A 21,813-nucleotide genomic window follows, 5' to 3' on the forward strand; every position below is an offset into this window, starting at 1 on the left:
CTTAACATTCTATACATTCATACGTCACCTTTACTTTCTATACCTTCATACGTCACTTAACTTCCTATGCCACCTATACCCTCCTACATCACCTATACTTCTTAACCCATCTATACCCTCATACGTCATCTATACTTCTTATACCACCTTTACTTCCTATACAACCATAACCCTTCTACGTCACCTTTACTTCCTATACCACTTATACCCTCCTGCATCACACATACTTCCTTTAACCACTTTTACGCTGCTACATCACCTTAAATAACTATATCCTCCTGCATCACCTTTAATTCCTATACCACATATACCCTCCTACGTCACCTTTTTTTCTATACCCTCCTACGTCACCTTGACTTCATTTTCCACCTATACCCTCCTACATCACCTATACTTCATAAACCATATATACCCTCCTACGTCATGTATACTTCTTATACCACCTATACTTCCTATACCACCTATACCATCCTACATATGTACATCACATTTACCTCCGATACCACTTATACCCTCCTACATCACATTCACTTCCTATACCACCTATACTCCCCTTCATCATCTTTACGTCATATACCACCTATACCCTCCTACATATGTACATCACATTTACTTCCTATACCACATATACCCTCTTACATATGTACATCACATTTACTTCCTATACCACCTATACCCTCCTACATATGTACATCACATTTCCTTCCTATACCACATATACCCTCCTACATCACATTTACTTCCTATACCACCTTTACCCTCCTACATATGTACATCACATTTACTTCCTATACCACCTATTCCCTCCTACATCACATTCACTTCATATACCACCTATACCCTCCTACATATGTACATCACATTTACTTCCTAACCCACATATTCCCTCCTACATCATATTTACTTCATATACCATCTACACCCTCCTACATCACCTATAATTCCTTTACCAGCTACACCCTTCTACATCACCTACAAATGTAAACTGAATTTACCATCTTTACTCTCCTGCATTTATTTAGTTATATTTTTTAAGTTATTATGTTCATTTAATTTATTTCAATATTTTTATTTCATTTTATTGATTTATTAATTAATTTGTTTTCTTTATTCAATTGAATTATCTATTGATCTTTTTTTCATTTGTAGCGGTTTTTGCCATTCGTGATTTAACCATAATCACGTTCTTTATTAGTCTTTTCAATATTTTCAATATTTATTTGAATTATCATCACCAATTTATTAAATATTAAAAATTAATAATAACGTGTCCTCTTAATTCAGTTTAAAGAAATACCGAGTACACAACTAGTAAAATTGCTAGGTCTCAATGATTTTCAACGGCGTAATCAAGGTCAATTTATTGTCAATCTTGGCAGGGGCATATACATATTGCGAGTCGAGCGCAGGACTTACATAATTCGACCTGGACGTAAACAAAACCCACACTATATACAATAAAATTAACGAAAAACCATACACACATAGAGATAAAAATACAAATATTTCATAAAATGAAACTCGCCGTTTAGAAGCACTAATTATATATCTTCAATCCAGATTACCCTGGTACCATTACGACACCATCAGCCCATCAGTGATGGAAGTATTTGTAGATTTAGTGTTATTTGATTCATATATTCATATGAACAGAATGATATAAGTATGGAAATTAAATATTCAAAATATACAAATAACTAATTACTCAATTATTTTCTACTTATAATTTTACTGGCCAATTAAGGTACGTGTATAGACATGCATCCATCAGTCAGCACACGACGCAGCCCTAATATTCGAATATAAATATAAGTCATTGCAAAACTTGCGACAGATTATTTCACGTATTTATCTATTTTTATTTGTATATTTATTTTGTTTTTAATTTGCAAACTTTATTATACATATAACTATTTTTTTTATATAAAAAAACATTTCAGCACTCACATATACTTAAAATAACCTGCACATAGCCATCGATAATTTTCTTACATAACCAGCAAAACGCAAGTTCAACGCACATTCAACGCTACAGTTAAAACGCACAACAAACGGTCAACGCAAAAGCAACGCAAACGGAACGCAAACGCAACGCAAACGCAACTCAAACACAGCGCACTTTTGGCACAGAAAAACGGTCCAGGGTCTGTACCAGAGTCTGTAAAAATGGTAGTTTCTACTCCTGCTTAACGCTCAGCAATTTAGGAGTAGGACAACTGGTTCGCCCAGTGCCAGTATAATGTGACAGGGTGGGGTGTCCTGCTGGGTGTCTTCGGCAGTATGTTTCAGTGAGATAGCACTAATATGACTCCGGCATGGCCTGGAGAGAGCGAAGCTCGTACTGTACATTTGTTTCAATAGTATAGTATAATTTTTGAATCATAACATTACCCTTTTTAATACATAAAAAATGTACCTGTACTTGTTTTTTTAATAATATACTTGAATCTGTTGCTGGGCAAAATCATTCATCCTTGTACTTATGTGTGCAATGTTTTAGAATTATCCACATGCACACTACACTAATATGACGCATCACATGTTAGTTTGAAGTTGACTGGTTTTGTATTATACGGAACTATTATATAGCTAGACTATATTGATGGTAATAGTATCCTCATTTGGTTCTTGTTTATCCAAGAATAAAAGTATTTACTCTATTTATGGCTGTTCATAATAATATGTATTATTATTTTTATCCAAAATCATAGAGTAAAAATGATAATGTGAGTTGTAAGCAGAATGTTTAAACAAATGGTTTCAGCTGATATGCCAATCCATGAAGGATGTATCTGTTTTTAACTTAAATATGTCTAGCAGGTTAGAGACTGTCACGTCTCCCACCATTATAAGTATAAAAAGAAGATTTTAGATTTTTTCTTTTTAATAATTTAGATAATCCACGTGAAACGATGACATTTAATGTTTGTTCTGATTATATACCTAAGAAATTCCAGATATCTATATCAGGAGATTCCTCCTCTTCATCGTCGCTGTTGTCATACAGATTTTGTAGATACCTAGAGGTAGATTGGCATATCAGCTAATACCATTTGTTTGCAAGTGAAGTTTCTGGATGGACACCATCGTATAACTTGGTGTAATCATACTTTGAGTGAATATTTTTTTGCGATTTTGATCATGGTTTCCTCGATGTTTGATTGATACCCTTATTATGTCATTGTCAAATTTGAGGGTCAAAGATTGTGTGTTGACTTGATAGAATGATGGACTTGTTATTCTTGAGTCAATATTGGTGTTTAAATGTGGTTGAATAAAAACAATGGTCATCAGCAGTTACGTTATATGCGGAATAGTTTTGATTTTGATTAGAAATGGTTGCTGACGGTCGCATGTTATGCAATCTGTTAACAAAAGTAAAAGTGGTGAAAATATAATGTTTCTTATTCTCTTCTTTACTGATATTTATAATGCAGAGCAAACTAATGTCTAATGGAAGAATTAAGAAGAACTGAATTTAAAGTTGACGTTCTACAGTAAATGCAAATACAAGAGTAGTGATAATGAAAAATCCACAATTTGACCCCTTTGAAACACCTTACGTTTTCCCTTGGAAAGCTGTCTGTTACAATTCTGTTTCATCATGTGTGTCTGTGTATAACTGGAGCAGACGACCCGTGAACTTTGACCTCGTCAATGATCTGACCTTTTAATATCAAATGAAAACCAAGCGACCTCGTCATTGACCTTGCTTCGTACATACTCGGGTATTTCCGTCCTAGTGGGAATGACCCTCGTGTGCTACGATCAATTATCAATATTTAGATGGAAAATGTGTATGTTTAGAAGTTGTTAGTATCAAAATATCTATTTCTTTCCTGAATTTAAGCTAATTTAATCGACGGTAATACAGTTTGTCAACTAATCACATTCTTACGCACATTTGCTTGTGACATTCATGTAAGCTTTTGATGACCATGCAAATCATTTTTATTTTCTATACAGAAGGAAAGAATCGCAAAAATAAACACATCCAGTGTATTAAATATGGTCAATATTTTTTGAAAAATTCGTTGTTTCGAATACATAATTTTCCTGCTATCTTACATGTCGCTCTATTATTCAATTAGACATATTTACGGGCTCTATGAACCGGAAGAGGTCACGGGAAGTACGAAAAATTTCTAGGCTGTAGCAGTAAGATCCAGTGATGGAATCAGTTTGGTTGGATCAGATCTATTTACACGCATATGTTACCGGTAAAGAGCTCCGCACGGCACCCGAGAGCTTCGACCTTATAAATTCGGCATCAGTTCCGCGCTATCACAAGGAGATAAACACGAGCATATCGAAGCCCCCCAAAACACACACGCATACACTACACGCATGCATCTTGCACACAGGGGAGGCCGTCCTTGTAAATATATGCTTGTTATTTGCTTGTAAATTAATAAACTTGAACACGTTGATCATATCTACGCGCAAGCGTGGAGTTGGAAGCTCCAATATGCGTAGTATTTTGCTGTAGCCTATAGTCTTAAATGCGGGAAGTAATTTTGTTGATCTTCTTTGAACGTTCTCTATCCTTTCGATGTCCTCAATTTTGTTTGGACTCCAAACACTTGCAGCGTACTCTAAATGATGGCGAACCAGCGCTTTAAAAAGATTTGTGAACATTTTCTGTCCAAATATAAAAATGATATCCTTATGACACCTTCGATGCTGATAGCTTTATTTATTGCTTGTTGGATATGTGTTGTTAAAGCTCTTTGTCTACTACAACCTCTAAATCTTTCTCCGATGCAATGTTTTCTAATGCTTCCTTGTCCGTTAGAGGATATCGTGGTTCTCTCTTTTTTGTTTTGTTGACACGGTCATAGCTTTACACTTCTTAAGATGGAAACTTAATAACCACATATCCGACCATTTCATCAAATTGCAGAGATCCTCTTGAAGTAAGTTTTCATCGGTATCATCAAATATTGTTCGGTACAACTTAGTGTCATCAGCAAACATAAAGGTTGGCGATGATGTGCACTCTGGAAGGTCGTTAACGTATATGACGAAAAGTATTGGACCTAGCACACTTCCTTGGGGTATTCCACTAATGACTTTGTGTTCTCCTGACGGTGTCCCATTTACAACCACTTTCTGTTTCCAATTACTCAAAGAACATTCGATCCAACATATTATCTGTTCCTAAATCCATAACTTCAGAGTTTTTTTCTATAGACGTCTTTGTGGAACTTTATGAAGCGCCTTCATAATTTACCATTATCTAAAATTTTAGTTCTGTCATCCATGATTTTAAGAAAATGAAGCACTGTTGACCTCCCAGATAAAAACCCAAATTGCCTATCACTACGGAATTTGTTTTCACCCATATACAACACCATTTTACTTCGGAGTAATCTTTCGATAGTTTAACGGACACTTGTCAGACTAACTGGCCTATAGTTTCCAGGATCTGATCGATCACCTTTTTTTTAAATAGAGCGGATATATTTGCTATTTTCAATGATTGAGGGACAGTTCCTTCTTGAAGAGAGGTATTGAAAATAAGTGTCAAAGGTTTACATATTGAATTGGCTAGTTCTTTTAACAATTTTGGAAGTCGCCAAGGACGTCCGCTTTATCCTGAGTTTTTCGTTTAAGAAATTGGATCAGCAATACTTATTTTCACCTTTCACTTTGAGTTCACATAATTCCAAAATACTTGTTAAGCATTATTAGAAATGTCTTTCTCCATGGTTTGCCTTGATTTAGTTTTTCAATAGTTTGTTCAAGGGGAATACATGTATTTGCCTTGCCACGTTTCGATGTTGGAACGTGTTTGGTAATACAAGCGGATACAATTTCAAGGAATTGCTCATACATGTGATAAGATCACCGTTAAGTACGTATTGCTGATTGGCGTCCATATCCTCCAGCATTCTTGGAAAATCCACCTTTTTACAATGAGGCTCGCCAGTTGATTTATATAAGATGACTAGTGTTTCCATAGCAAACAAAACTGTACTCGAGTACCAAATGATCACTATGACCCAGGGGACTCTCATTTTTAATATCTGTGACCATTACTTCTTCGTTAATTATAATTAGATCTAAAGTACCAGGTTCGCTCCCGATCCCCGATCTTGTGTTCTTAACTTCATGCTGAATTAAAAAAAAATCTCTTAAATTATCTTTAAAATCCTCACTCTCCTGGTCTGATGTTGTATTCCAAGATTTCAAGTTTATTTTTGGAAAATTAAAAATCTCCCATTATCATTATATGCCAATAGCCATCGTCTTTAGATGCAACGCTATTTAAAAGATTTAAAAGTATTTCAGAATTGTCTTTATCACTATTTGGACTCCGGTATATACACCAGATTAATAGAGAATCTGCCTCCGTGAATTTTATTTTAACCCACATACTTTCATTGTGATTAAATGTAACTTCAACCACTGAGTGTTCCTTGCGTATGGAAAGTCCTACTCCTCTCTTACACTGTTCAGATTCATCGTTTGTGAAAATGTCATATCCCGGTGTTGCAAGTTCTGCTTTGCTCCTCCTGTGTTTTGGGAAATACTTTTGTAATCCCAACAACTCCAAAGCATCTCTGAGCTGACTTGATTCTTATTTTAAGTTCATCTAATTTATTTGTGAGGCTATCGGCATTTGTATACACACATTCAATTTCTTTGAAGATGTTCTGTGTGGCATTTATTGTTTTTTTCGAAATGTTGACATTACTATTTGAGTCGTGATTCCTTGAAGAATCCAGTGTATATTTGACTGATTGATTAGCAGTATAGGTTTGTTTCCTGTTTAATTGGAGTTTGCGATCATGGTAACCAAGGGCTTTACACATTTTCTTCCACACGGGGATCCTCTTACTTTGTACGAGAATTCCCCCGACGTGTCTTTTTTTATTTTTTTATTATTACTTTAGTCTTTTCCAACATTGCCTGGTCTTGTTCCCTTTCCTGTTTTGTTTAGCTGTTACTGATTCTGTACCCAGTAAACAAAGGACCGTTACCGATGTTTTTAATGTACTTAAAAAGCGCTTTCTTCACGTCGGAGTTAGATAGCGGTACCAGCAATTGTCGCGCGCGGCTACTTTGATCCTCGTTTGACTCCTCTCTGCGCTTTCCAAGTCTTGAACATTTGGAAACTTCATCCTCATCTACATTTACGCAGCAGTTTAGGTGAATTTCGTTGCTTTTTTTAATATCGTAAATTACCCTGTCGTCTCTTTTCGTTGATAAATCTCTGTAACGCTGAAAATCACGATATTATTTTCTCTTGTTTTGTTTGCGCTTGTTTGCTCTTGTGGGATTGCTTTCTTTTGCATAACTGCTGCCCATGAAGGCCCCTTCTCCTCATTCATCATTTCGCGTACATTTCTTTCGTCGCATTTTGTGCGGATCGAATCCTTCAAATGCCTAATTCGCGGTTGACAGAGTAAAGAAATGCTACAGCTTTCATGACTTAATTACATTTTTACCAGTGAAATATCAGAATATGTCCATTTTATTAATAATTGAATTTCACTGGAATGAAGATATACGAAATGTTATAGCTCCAGATGCCAAAGTATCACTTTTAGTATTGTCCAATCAGAACCATACTCTCAGTTCACTGCGTAGATTTTCAATTTTTTGTTCAGATGAAGCGACATCAGAATAAGTGGTTGTTTTGGTAAACATCGGTTTTGTTTGTGAATATATACCAGATAATATCAGCAGGTTAAACATTGTATTGGTGCTTTTTTTAATCGTGACATAATTAGAACTAGGTTTCGAATATTCGATACCCTTGAAATAAGTATGGTACTCAGCTGGAGCCATTAGATATCATCTTTATATTTCATACATCTGTTAACATCTAGTATGATTTTCAATATGAAATTAAAAGGAACAGTAAGACAATAACATCATGAAGCTGTTTTCATGTGTATACTTTTCGAACACTTATTTCTTTGAGTCACCGTTCCATACCAATTTCAAACAATTGGAGGATATGGGTGGCAAAGACCATTTACATTAATTTGTATCATTCTTGCTCAATTCGATAGTACCTTCATTCATTCAATTCATGTAGCTATAGTCGTTCAATCTTCCACGCGTTCGTTTGCCCAGGTGAGGAAGGCAAATGGTTCTGTCCCCATGCCGGGACATACGAAAGACCTTCAAAATGGTAGTTGTTATTCCCTGCTTAACGTTCAGCATTTAGGGCAAAGGCAACAACTGGTTCACCTATCATCAGTACTTGCTGCCTTTCAGTGAGGTAGCACTATTAAGCCGGCATCAGATCCGCGATATCACACGGAGGCAATCACAAGAACATATCCTTCCTTCAGCATACATACACACATGCAGGCACGTCTTTGAATGACCTTGTTGTAGGGACATTAAACCAAACCAATCATCCGTATATTTGTCATACGACCAACCAATTCCATTCCCATCCTATGTAATAATTAGTGGCGAACGTGAATGACCTAAAACCTTCTCCCTCACATACCACCATCACAACCATAGTTCATGTAGTGCGAGTGACATTTAGAGGTAAAACTCAACATATTCATGCATTACTTATGGTTACAGAATCGTGTGTTAGATATTTTAGATAATGTTTGAACTAAAAGATCATATATATTAAATCAATCTCCCCTTTAATTCCTATTTTAACCTTTAAAACTAGTTTTATTAACTTTGAGGTTGCTGTAATATGCAAAATATTGTGGAAAAGATTAAACATTTAATGTTTTGATTAAGTTCTTTCCATTATTGTAGATTACTAAGATTACACCAGCTGTTTCCAAATGCTGTTCTATTTATCATAATTAAATCACTTTTGATGTTATGTCATTCGCCGCTAATTATTATATAGGATGGAAATGGAATTGGTTGGTCAAATGACACGAATATATTAGAAGGGTGTTGGTCAACCCAGGGATGTGTACAACCCAGGGATGTGTACACATCCCTGGTCAACCAAATCCTCCAATTGTTAGAAATTTGTAAGCAACGGGGACTCAAAGAAATAAGTGTTCGAAAAGTCAACACATGAAAACAGCATCATGATGTTATTGTTTTACTGTTTCTTTTAATTTCATATTGAAAAACATACTAGATGTTAACAGATGTATGAAATATATAGATGATATTTAATGGTTCTCGCTGTGTACCACGAGTATGGAAACATACCGATGATAATTTTTACGAGAGCGAGTGCAGGAATCAGTATTCGATTATTCGAAACCCGGTTCTAATGACGTCACGCTCGACAACAAGGCGGAGCCCATTTCGAATGGGTTGCTTAGCGCAAATTTGTCCTTTGCTGCTATTATCTAGTAATATAATGGATGCTGCCAATATTTATCAAAGCAACCACTTATTCTGCTGTCACTTGATTTGAACTGAACACTGAAAATATGTGCAGTGAATAGAAAGTACGGTTCAGATTGGACAATACTTAAGGTTACGTATTGCCATCTGAAGCTTTAATATTTCGTATACCTTCGTTCCAGTGAAAAGGTAATTGTTAATAGTATGGATATTTTACTGGTAAAAATGTGATAAGTTACACTATTTCATTTGTCTGTAAAATTATAAGTCATGAACACTATTATGTGCTAGTTAGTGGGCTTTTCCGGAACAAAATAAACGTATTTTTAAGCTCCCGACATGAAATAACTCTGGGTTAGTAGCGTTAGTCGATGAAGCATATATGATATGACTTTGGATACCAAATGGCGGGTATAAATGTACATGCATTTTATCGCCTCGTCTTTGTAATTTCTGTTGCACGTGTTTCAAAACGGGGCGTGGTTAAGTTATTATTACTAATAATTCACCCTGTACTATAAGCTTACACATTTTATAAATAATAAAAGAAACATTGATATTCTACCGAAACCTGGGCTGTTGTCTAAGGCACAACTAAATACAGCATATGCCAAGCAATGTCAAGAAAACCGGAAGTCACTTGGCTTTTGTGGTGATGTTTCTGCTTTAATACGATGGTTATTTCCTTTACAAATGTGCATACTGCAATGTCCTTATAATCTATTCAAACGGAGATAAGTCAGTTATTTTCTCAAAGATAAACAAGCAATGCATACATTTCCGATATTACTAAGGTTTATGCTTTGATATATTCATTTAGCATTAAATTAATTGTTGGAAACTAAAATAAATGAATTTTCATTCTGATGTTTGATTTTGACTACTGTTAGGGTGTTATATAAATGAAAGTCAACACATGTGTTGCTGCAACACGACGGACGGACTATTTCAATTCTACAAATGGTACAATAATAAGTAGCCGGTACGTTATCGTGGACGAAACAAATACGCAATCCATGGCAGGACTAATCCATTAGCGTCTACGTTAAAAAATGTGAGATAATAGATAATAATAATAATAATAATGATAATAACTCAGGGTTCTGCTTTAACACAAATTATTCATAGGTCGTCTCAAAGCGGTTCACACAAAGGACACTTGACGAAATATTGAAGATGAGTGTGTAACTTTGTTGCTACTGGGTTAGTATATAGTGTGCATGTCAAAGAATTTTGAAACAGGCTGTGGTTTTGTCAAAAATGTAAACACTACGCCATTGTGACCGGATACTTTTGAAACGGCACTGTATATTTGTTGTCTATGTATTTTATATTGTATTGTTTCATAGTGACTTTTTGTCATTGTTATATTTGATATGTAAGTGATAGTGTTTCTTTCTTGAAAAAGCTAGGGGCGAATTGCCCACAAAATTAGACAAATTCCTTTGGTTTCACTGTCGTTATTACTGTACTCCTTTGCTAGATAAAAATAAAAATATATCTATACAAATACATTTGATTTGTCAGTAACAATGCGTTACTGAATGAGGTTTCTGAAGTGTAAAATCCGTTATATAACAATATAAAGACTGATATCATGTATATTATATTTTTGCCAACCGAAACATTTACAAGGGCAACACGAGTCAAACATAAGCAGCCAATGTCATTTTCAAAATTAATGAAAAGGGAAAAATGTTTGATATCGATACTTGGCCATATTAAAACTAATAAAAATAAATGTTTACAATTGCGTCGAAGTCAACATGCATAAAATCACCAACGATATGAGCTATCAGAAATAGAAATTACCCTAAAATCCTACAAAATGACCACTTTTATTATATGATTTTAATTTTTCATTATTCAGATTGACAACATAATGGAATGCAGTTCGATGGACAACAATTAGTGGTTGGCCATATTTTTTCAATACTTTAATACATTTATACTCCTGCATTTACAATAAAAATGGCATGTTTTAAGAGTATAACGTGAACCTACACAAGATTAGTATCCTGCCTGTCGTGTAGTGTATGCCTGGACTGAGAGCGTCTGTTCATACGCTACGTATGCTAATACGATTCTAATTATGTGATGTACATAGCGTGTCCTGATGTACATATCCAGACAATATCTCTAGCGCTCACCTCACAACTGAATTTGTCGGCCAATAGGTAAAACGGATTCAGGCTCTGACTTCGACATTTAGAGGTTTTCTATTATAAACTGTTTCGTTTTGTAAAAATAGATCATGACCACGAAGGAAGGTGCAGCTAGGGACAATGGAGGATCGGATTTACTTTACAAGGTTTCTGAGCGACCTCCACTTCACATCACTGCCATCCTCTCCTTCCAGGTAATACGTTTTACATAATGTCCTCGATATCCAGTGGGTTTCGCTCACCTTCGCTCTCTGCACAGACTGTGTATTTTCAAATGATTTTTAAATACATTCTTTAAATTTGTGAACATTTTGTTTTTGTTTTTGAAATATTTAATTGGTACTTCAATTGGGTTAAAACAACTAAGTTTTAATCTTAAAAGTGGATTTTTTTCATTTTTAAACATTTAATCCTCTATAACATGGCATTTATAATTATATATGGTTTGTGGGATCCTAATAATACTATAGTGTGCCCCCTCCCGGGGAGGAGGGGAGGGCGTTCTCCTAAATAGGGATATCCGCAATTCCGTCTTTGCGTATTACAGAGTTATCTTCTCTCAACCAGGTATTGGTTGTTACGTCACTTGTTTGTGAGAAAACGACGTAATTTTCTCACACAAACCAATGACGTAACAATCAACACTTGCTCCCAAGAGAAGATAACTCTGCAATACGCAGACGGAAAAGAGCTTTACAGGGTATATGCCAATTTATCAGGAACATCAATGTTATATGAGTTTTGTAGAAGATATAATTGCATTGCTTTATATAAAAATAAGAATTGTTAATAACATTAGCATTTTGTATTATACAAACAATTCATACAAGTGAAAAATATCTATATGGACAGATGATAAATGATAAATTAAAGCAAATATTTGCAGATATCAAATATATTGGTAAATCACAAAGCTAGTATAAAATCCTTCAGCGATAGATTGCGATCTCAGTGTTAATGTTATAGATTGATATTAGAAACCAAACATTATAGATTGAAATCAGAAATATAGCAGTATAAATTGAAATCAGAAATATAGCAGTATAAATTGAAATCTGAAATATAGCAGTATATATTGAAAGTGTTAATATGCATGTATTATTGATTAAAATTTCGAAAACTGACATTGCAGATTGACACTAGTTTCAACTCAAATATCGGTATAACCGCTAGAAATAATTACTTTAGTGCATATACATATAAGTAGCTATTGAAGAGAAGGGATTGTGCATTGTGCATTAGATATTTTAATTGGTCGTATTTCACAATTATTTCCATTTTTCTTACATAAAATGTATCTTTGATGTGTCTCATTTTATTCAACTAATCTGTTAAAAAATGTTGGTTCAAAATCGTGAAAGTGTTCTATTTATATAGTATTACAAATAACAAATGAAAACCGGTGTGACGGGTAATGCGCTTTTTATACCCAGTGAGACCCATAGTCGTTGCCAAGCAATGCAAGGACAACCTAAAATGTCAGCACTTCTTTTAAAAGACTCACACAGCTAAATCATTTTAGCTAATAACTTTAATACTTAAAGTTCAAAACCAGTGACAACTGTCTAGATTCATAAATACATACCTTGCAAAGGCTACAAAATGACTTTTTTAGTAGGTTTAGTGGCATATTGGAGTGTCAAAGCATCAACCGGAAGTTTACAAGCAAAACCGGTGACCCAAAACAGAAACGCCACCAGACATTTTGCCCCTGTGCAAATCCGCACACGGACATGGAAAAATAACAAAAGAATACATTTTTCATAAGTTAAATACCTGAACATTTCATTTATCAAAAAATCTGGCATCAGTTCCTTATTTAACTCCTTCAGTGGCCCAATAATTGGCCGGAACTTATTATAGATTGGAACTACAAACGTATGCAACACTTGCTGATTGGCTGATTTAGTTTTATGAGTTCTACAAACGATAGTCGGAAGAGATGGGGAAGATCTCAAAACGAGAAAAAAATAGATTTTTTTTTTAAATTTCAATTTAAAGCCTTTTTGCTTGCACTGTCAGTTTTAAATATAGAAATACGTTTTTATTACATTTTTGCCAGTGAATTATCGGATTCTCTCAACTTGATGAAACTGATATCTTTCTCACTGTGACAAATACCAAAAGTGATATTTTCACACTCATAACGTTATCTTCTATTCCCTGCATTCAAAGGCAACGATTTTTTGTTCAGATTCAAATGAAGCGACGGTAGAATAAGTGGTTGTTATGGTAAATGTTTGGTACACACACTTTAGTATTTACATGAATATACAATTAATAACATTTTCATAAGCAATAAATCACACCAGATAATAGCAGAAAACGTCGGAATTGCGTTGAGTATTCCATTCAAAATGGCGCACAACCTTGTTGTTAAGCGTGACGTCATTAGAATATGGCGCTAATTATTACTCTTCTGATGCCGCCCTTTTTTAATGCATTACATGTTTTATGCTTTAAAAATGCAATAAATAGAAAATGTAATGGTGTCTTAAGTAATAACAAATATATTTCACTCGTGTGGCTAATATTTTGATATGTTTCACTCGTGCTGCGCACTCGTTAAAAATATCAAAATATTAACCGCACTCGTGAAATATATTTGTTAATACTGAAGACAACATTAAATATCCTCTATGTCTTATTGTACCTATAAATAGATACCTACTGTAGACGACGATGATCAAACAGTCATTGGTTTAATTCCCGTTGAATTGTACTATGGCGGATAGCATCAATAACAAAGAGTCTCTCTCTTAATTAATGGGTCTGTTATCTTTGTAGATTCATCAGGAATATACGAACAGTATCGTATAGCTTACATAGGGTCACTTTAGGAGCACATAGAATTTTAGCAAATTGTGTTTGAGAGTTTGAGGTTTAACGCAAATTTTATGGAATAAATACCACATGCAATATCATAACTATAATATTTGATGCCTTCCATTTGAGCAGCAAGTGCTGATATCCCTGGCCGGGTCACTAGCTGTATCCTCCTTTGTGGCCGACGCAGCATGCGCAGAGGACGACATGGACCTCAAATCGAGGCTGTTGAGTTCAACGTTACTGATGAATGGGGTCACGACCTTACTTATGGTAACTATAGGAATAAGGTAAACATATCAGCATACTAATTGATTGATAATTGTTTTCTTTTCGTCTTGAATCTTTTTCATTGCTTACTCTTTGTGAACTTTTTATCATAAGTATTTTGTTATGCTCTTGACTGAAACTGTGAATGGAAAAAAATCAAATGTGCCATGAACAGACAACAGCAAAAATCAGACGAGTCACCAAAACAAAAGGGAAGACATGAATGATGCGAAGCTATGTGCATTGGAAGTGTTTTATATTTAATGTGTAGCACCCGTAATCATGTTTTCTGTCAAATACTGCGCCTCATGTTGATTTTTCGTATTGGTCCAGTACAAGAAAGGTCGAAAATATAACAATTGGGAACCTGCCAGTTTTACAGTATTAATGTGTTAGCAATGTATTGGTGACAAACTGGATTACATGCTGCGATAATCAATAACTTTCATAAAATTTGTTGGCAGGTCACGACGGAAATATTAGTGATATCAATACATGCTTGAAATGAAATGTCTCCGAAATGGTTAGGAGATATCATATAAGGATCCGTATATTTCTCCTAAACAAATCGACGAACAGTGTAAATTCAAAACTAGCGTCAATTTTAAGATTTTAATATTTAAATTATTTTATTTAAACTCAGTTGCATCATGTGTGGAGCAACAAATACTAGTGTCGACATTGGTCAAGGGAGCTAAGGGTAGAAGAAAAAGGGGTTAATATGGGCCAAATTGCTTTATACACTTTTTTTTTTCTAAAACCATGAGAAGGATATTAGCCATATTTGTTTGGAAAAATTGTGAGGAAATGGGAAATTCAAAATTGTACAAACAACGGGTCCGAGAGGTGGGGCCTAAATGGTTATTTAGCATAAAGCTTCTTTCCTGTAACTATGAGATAGATATCAGCCATGTCCGGTTAGGACCATTTTCCTGTGATTGTGATTCGAATTTAGTACAAATGCAGGGGCTAACACTCAACAGTGCTGAAGGGGCAGGGCAAAAGGAATAACTTCATCGACCCATGGACGATCACAATGAAAATCACTGTATATACATGTATATGTATATGTCTATAGGAATCATTGATAACGTATTGCAAATTGTCTGCGATTTTATTTCAAACGATATGTGATATTCAGTAAGTGTAGTTAAGTGAGTGAAAAAGTGTTCTGTTTACTTACTTACTATTTTTTCTTCATTGTTACACATATTTTCTTAATTTCACATAAAAAAACCGAGTAAATTTTTTAGTAGGTCTATAAAAAATAAAGTCTCATAGACCTATTGTCTATGGTGTGAAAGTTCTTATTTGTAAGACTGAATGGTTTAAGTGACTTCTTCTTTGGAACTTATAAAGTTATATACAGTACCAGTGTAGTGTGGTAATATGGAGGCAGCTCATGGTGAAATGGACCTTTAAAAGTGTGGTAATATTTGGCAAGTGGTATTCTGGGATGAAGGGCTATAAAGTTTGTTCAACTTTATGTCCATGTTTGACTTTTAAGGTCACATGGGTCGAATGTGTTTAAATCTTTGAATGGGTTCTTTTGAATCAAAGATACTGATGTTTTGCCAGTAGCTTTATTTTGGTCAACTTTAAGTGTGTAAAATTAATACCAGGCGAAAGATACAGGCCCATTGGCTCTCTTGTAACCGTGCATTAGTATGGGTCATGCGTCTTAATAATGTAACAGGATCAGAAAAATGTGTGGCCAGGTTGGAGTTAAAACCTGAGATCTACCTCGTCGCCAACAATCGATCCAGTCCAGTTCTTTTACATTCACCCCTCCTTTTTCTAAGTTCTCGCCCCTAAAACACAACTATTCATAAGCCAATGTTCGGGTGTCCCCTTACCAAGCGTACTCCTTATGCTTGAAACAATGGTTGATCGCAGTGGGAAAATGCACGGCCAGACAAAAGTTTGGACTTATTATAAGTCATCTATGTAACCTCTTAACTCTATACAGACGCTCTACCAAAAGAGCTACCTGGTCGCAGACGATCGACCCAATCCAGTTCCACTACAATACATTCACAACAAACACAACTTTAAGCAGTGTTGGTATTTATCATACTTTTTATAAAGAATTGCCAATATGAACATATTAAAAAGTGCAAATGGAGGACGTTTACCCTCTTCAGAGGTACAAGAATCAGCCAAAGGCACAGAAGGATATTATAAGTCATCTATGTAACAGCATGTCTGATTTTATTTTAATGATCACATAAAACAATAAAACATGATGTTGCCCTTGGCTGTTTGTGTATCACCAGCCATATTACCCTTATGTTGAGCCTCTCTAGCGAGATCAGCTAGATGTACCACATCTGAGCTCGGAGTTGCTGAAACAGATTACAACAATGTTACAGAACCTGATTATTGTACCCCCGCAACGAAGTTATACTGGAATAACTCTGTCTCAAAACAAACGTTGATGTTACTTTAAAGCATTCACATTGAGGTTTTTTATATTAACTTTCTGAATAAGTATATACATTACTCTATTTGTCGTCTCTTCATACAGTTGCTTTTTGCTAATAAATAAGACAAATGCTTGCTAATATTATTTTATTTTTGTCAATCGTAAGACTCCCCCTGTACCAGGGCGCTGCCGCTCTCTACATTGTTCCGTTGATAGCAATACAATCAGTGGACCAGAACAGATGCCTTATATCAGGTAAGAATCACCCTGCAGGGTAGAAAACACTTATGTTATCAAGATTAGGTAATGGTTAAGGCTTGTCAATGCTCTTGTTGACCTATTCCCCGAATCATAACAAGGAAACGGTTCCGACCCCCATGCCACACACCCCACCCCATTTCCCCTTTAATTGTATATGTAATATCCACATCGTTGATTTGTTATGTATTTATATTCTCAGAGGAAGCCAATTCTACAAGACATTATGGCATGTCATTATCAAGCAATTCTAACACCGTATCCTTCGAAGGAATCGAAAATCCGGCCTTAAAACACCTGGCTATGACAAGGATCAGAGAGGTAATAACCTTATTATTGAGTAAAATCAACAGAATCTGTGGCATTATATCTTTATTATAATTATTATTTAGCCATATATAGATGATCGCAGGGGAAGATATCTGAAAATTCTGAAGACACTATCTTATAATGCAATCCCCAAAATGTCTTGCTGACCTTGGTGACAGCCCCAATGTTGATTGAGGAGTGGCTTGTTTTAGCAGTTTGCCGATCCTTACCATGTGTGACTTGTTCAGTGGTAGAGCCATGCTCACCATGTGTGATTTAGTTTTAGTGCTAGAACTCATTGTTGCATGTAAGAAAGAGGTGCAAAACAATGAAGATGGGGTAGGCCAGGTGTCTGTATTGTTCCTCTGAAATTTAATTAGCTATGCCTTATATTTATGTTTTTGTTTCGTAATTGGTTTCGTCCCTCTATATGTCTTTTTAAATATTTATTAAATATTTAGTTTATATATTGCGTTGTTACTATCAGGTTCAATGTTAGAAGAATTGCATTAACGATTAGCCAATACAATTGTATTAAACTCACTCTACCTGTATTGACAGATGGCTGGCAGTCTGATGGTGGCGGGAATAGTTCATTTTGCAATTGGAGCAACAGGTTTGGTTGGATTGGCCCTCAGAGTTATCGGCCCTGTCACCATAGTACCCACAGTCCTTCTCTCTGGTCTTTACCTGACCAGGGCGGTCACCAAGTTCAGCAAGACACACTGGGGGATAGCTTTTGCGTAATGTATTTTTGCGACTCACGTATATATATATATATATAAATACCACAGTGTTAACACATTGAGATAATGTCATTAAGGACAACAAAATGACCCGATAAAAATGGCAAGACAAAAAGTAATCAAAAGGACATAACGAACCCTTCAAAAAACAGGTTAGGAAATCAGTTTCTCATGAAGTACATCCTGCACTATATACAGCACCCATCGTATGTAAGTCATCGAAATATATCAGCGTAGTTTGAAGAATCTCCTGATGAAACCCTGGCTACGTAGTTTAAATTAAGTCTTATTTGACATCAAAACTAATACCACGCCTATTATACCTTCACAGGGATCGTAACAATGCCTAAAGTCCATTTGTTTGTAATACTAAAGCTCATAAAAAGAGATAACAGACACGTTTGATTATTTATGCTATCATTGATTTTCTAGAACCGCTGCTATGGCCATTATAATGTCAATTTACCTAAGTAAAAAGAAAACTCCTGTACCTGCATGGTCGAAGGAGAGAGGCTTCTACTGGACTCGCTATCCATTCCACCAAATGTTCGCTGTAAGTACTAAGATTATCTATTAATTATGTTTGATGCAGATAGTTACTTTATAATTAATTGTAACTGTATGTGTTGCATCTCCTCATAGCGTGTTGTTCACTGTAGGTAATCAATTCTCTATAATGTGTTGCAAATACTCAATAGCAGTTTTCCCTTAACGTAGCTCTTTCTTATTCGAATAATCTTTGTGAGAAATCGTGCCAAATGATTGCCGTGAATTCATCATCTCGTTATCACATGCTACTTGTATTTACTTTCCTTTTCAGCGTCAAACGTTTTTCTCTACATTAAGTGAAGAATTTACCATTTTTACCTAAATTTTCTAAAATTTACCTTTTTACCATGTAAATAATTTTGTCGATAAGTAGTTCATTTTAATAGTAGTGTTGGCTGGTTTTGCTGTGACACTATTTATGTCGTAGTTTATGTCAATGAAGTTATTGTTTGGCTGCCCATGTCAATAATGCTAATAGGCTGACCATTCGTTTTAAAGTCCATCGGTTTGTTATGTTCAGTAATGTTGTGGATAGGTTTTGATCGTAGATATTGTCATCCCCCAATGGTTGCTTCATACCTTTTATGAAAAATATCTAACCAACAGATCATGATTGGGATGTTATTCGGCTGGGCATTATCCGGAATCATGACTGCTGCTGATGTCATTCCGTTTGACCCCAAAAGCATCCATTTCAAGGCACGAACCGACGCCAGGGGCGATGTAGTCGAGAATGCAAACTGGTTCTATTTTCCCTACCCAGGTTTTGTATGCGTCAATGGACATTGACGTGCTAAATATATTTAACCTTACATCATTTTCCCATTGGATTCTATGCTAAGTTTGTTTTCGAAAATATTTCGTGACTTGTTTGACATCAAATTTTGATCAAAATTAATATCCTGTTAGAGAATTATCCCAGTTTCTTCCGAATAAAATACTATGGGAAAATGATGTGACATGAAAGACTGGTACGTCAGTGTATATCCCTATAGATATTATAAAATGTGTTCTGATTATTTCAAATCTCTCTCTCTCTATATATATATGACGACATAGCCTATTCAAAGAAACCCTAGTTTGATAAACTCTGACGGTACACCTTCAGTTGAATCGTCAGAATGCTCTCATTGCCAAAATACAAAACTGTTCTCTTGATGATTTTCGTACGTTCCGTCTTTTTTCGGTGAACATATGGACCTGAAATGGTAATTGATCTCGACTTCATCTCGGTTAATATATATTTTAATGTCCATACATTATTATCACATTTTCACCTCAACAAAAGTAACAAGTTCATGATAATTTATATATATAATCAGAAAGTTAATCAGGCATAACGTGAAATGACTGAACATTAGCAAATGAGTTAAGTCCCCGATGAAGTTAATATATGCGTGAAATTACAATTTTATTAGTATTTACATGTTATTCCTAGATGTTCAGGAAGGTATTCACCATTTTACTGACCTTATTAAGCTATTTTTAAGTATTTGTTTTTAATTTGATCTGTGAAATAAAGGACCCCATTACTTGGTAAGGAAAGATTAACTTTGTGAAAAAATTCCAATTTGCAAAGTTGGCATATATTCTAGTATTAGTATCAGTGAAGAAGTTTAGATAATTACTTATTTCGTAACAAGTGTGTGTCATATAAACTGTAACCAATTTACTTCCAGTTTTAAGATTTTCATCATTTAAGTGTTGTTGACAAACTAATTTTTGATTTCAATATTTACAGGTCAATTTGGAAGCCCAATATTCGAAACAGGTGCCTTCTCTGCATTTCTCATAGCGACTTTCATTTCTATATTGGACTCCATCGGGGATTACTACGCCTGTGCAATGATCTGTAACGTCCCACCCCCACCTGCACACGGTGTTAATCGCGGGATAGCTATCGAGGGACTATGCACTGCCCTGTCAGGGGCTATGGGATGTGGTCATGCTACTTCTACCCAAGGCGGCAACATAGGAGCTATCGGCATAACAAAGGTATGGTGTTGCTATCTGTATTTTGCTAAATCAGTTGAAGTGTCAAGGTTAAAACATATAAACAAGCAATACTTGCATGAGAACGCATTAGGATTTCTTATTTAAATAAAGATACAACGTAATATTTACCAACGAATTAATTCCACATGGAGTATTTCAATGTCGATAAAAGCATATATATATATAAAGCCTTTATAAATCCTAAATCAGAATCAGCATTTTACCTTTGTGTTATTTTTTTTTTTTGTGTATGTATTTTTGCAAATTTGATTTTTTAATTATTGATATACGTACCTGACTGCACATTTCAATTATTACGCATAACGATAATATAGATAAGTTTGCATGTCGATTCATACAAACATTATGTTAGCCACACCAATACATTGCATGTCACTGAGAAAAAAGGAATACAAGGTATGCATAAACACGTGCCGCTTCGTTCTTACTCAGTCAGACTTTGTATTGTTCATGAGAGCATATATGTCATTAAAAAATAATTTAGCATTTTAAGTCGATCTGTTTGGTACTATTGAAAGAAACATGTGTCTAACAGATAGCGATACTTCATCACTTTCTGTATAATTCAGCAAACTGATTTAGCTTTTGTTTAGTGATGAAAGTATGACACTTTGGGTCCATTTCGTAAGCTTAAATGTCATTATCATTTAAACTGAAAAAGGTTTAGGCGACAACAATACATTTCAAGGCTAATCATAAACTGATGGTCATGAATTTTTAGAAAATTGATAGAAAAAAAATCACATATCTCTCTCTTTAACAGTTTTATTTTGAAAACAAAATACAGTATTACTAAAAGAATATTTCCCTATCTTGAGTGTGTGAGAGAACTCTCCAACCCGAGGGGTGATATTCTTGATTGTCTTACCCCTAGACTTTGACGAGAGAAAGGATATTCGAGAATATCATCCCGAGGGTTGGACATTTCTCTGTCACACTCTCAAGGAAA

The 21,813-nt window shown here is 35.1% G+C and overlaps 1 protein-coding gene across 2 annotated transcripts in view; it reads left to right on the forward strand.

Annotated features, from left to right (window-relative positions):
* LOC110459152 (solute carrier family 23 member 1-like) overlaps window positions 1-21,813 on the forward strand; it is a 55,794-nt gene that overhangs the window by 31,052 nt on the left and 2,929 nt on the right. For both annotated transcript variants that reach the window (XM_021511263.1, XM_021511264.1), the window contains exons 2-9: window positions 11,552-11,659; window positions 14,424-14,581; window positions 17,153-17,241; window positions 17,447-17,565; window positions 18,115-18,296; window positions 18,732-18,852; window positions 19,455-19,611; window positions 20,590-20,843. In XM_021511263.1, the coding sequence (XP_021366938.1) occupies window positions 11,555-11,659; window positions 14,424-14,581; window positions 17,153-17,241; window positions 17,447-17,565; window positions 18,115-18,296; window positions 18,732-18,852; window positions 19,455-19,611; window positions 20,590-20,843 (1,185 nt within the window). In that variant the 5' untranslated portion in view covers window positions 11,552-11,554. The remainder of the gene's footprint in view (window positions 1-11,551; window positions 11,660-14,423; window positions 14,582-17,152; window positions 17,242-17,446; window positions 17,566-18,114; window positions 18,297-18,731; window positions 18,853-19,454; window positions 19,612-20,589; window positions 20,844-21,813) is intronic.

The sequence above is a fragment of the Mizuhopecten yessoensis genome, unplaced genomic scaffold, assembly GCF_002113885.1.
Source record: "Mizuhopecten yessoensis strain PY_sf001 unplaced genomic scaffold, ASM211388v2 scaffold9977, whole genome shotgun sequence".
Taxonomy (NCBI): domain Eukaryota; kingdom Metazoa; phylum Mollusca; class Bivalvia; order Pectinida; family Pectinidae; genus Mizuhopecten; species Mizuhopecten yessoensis.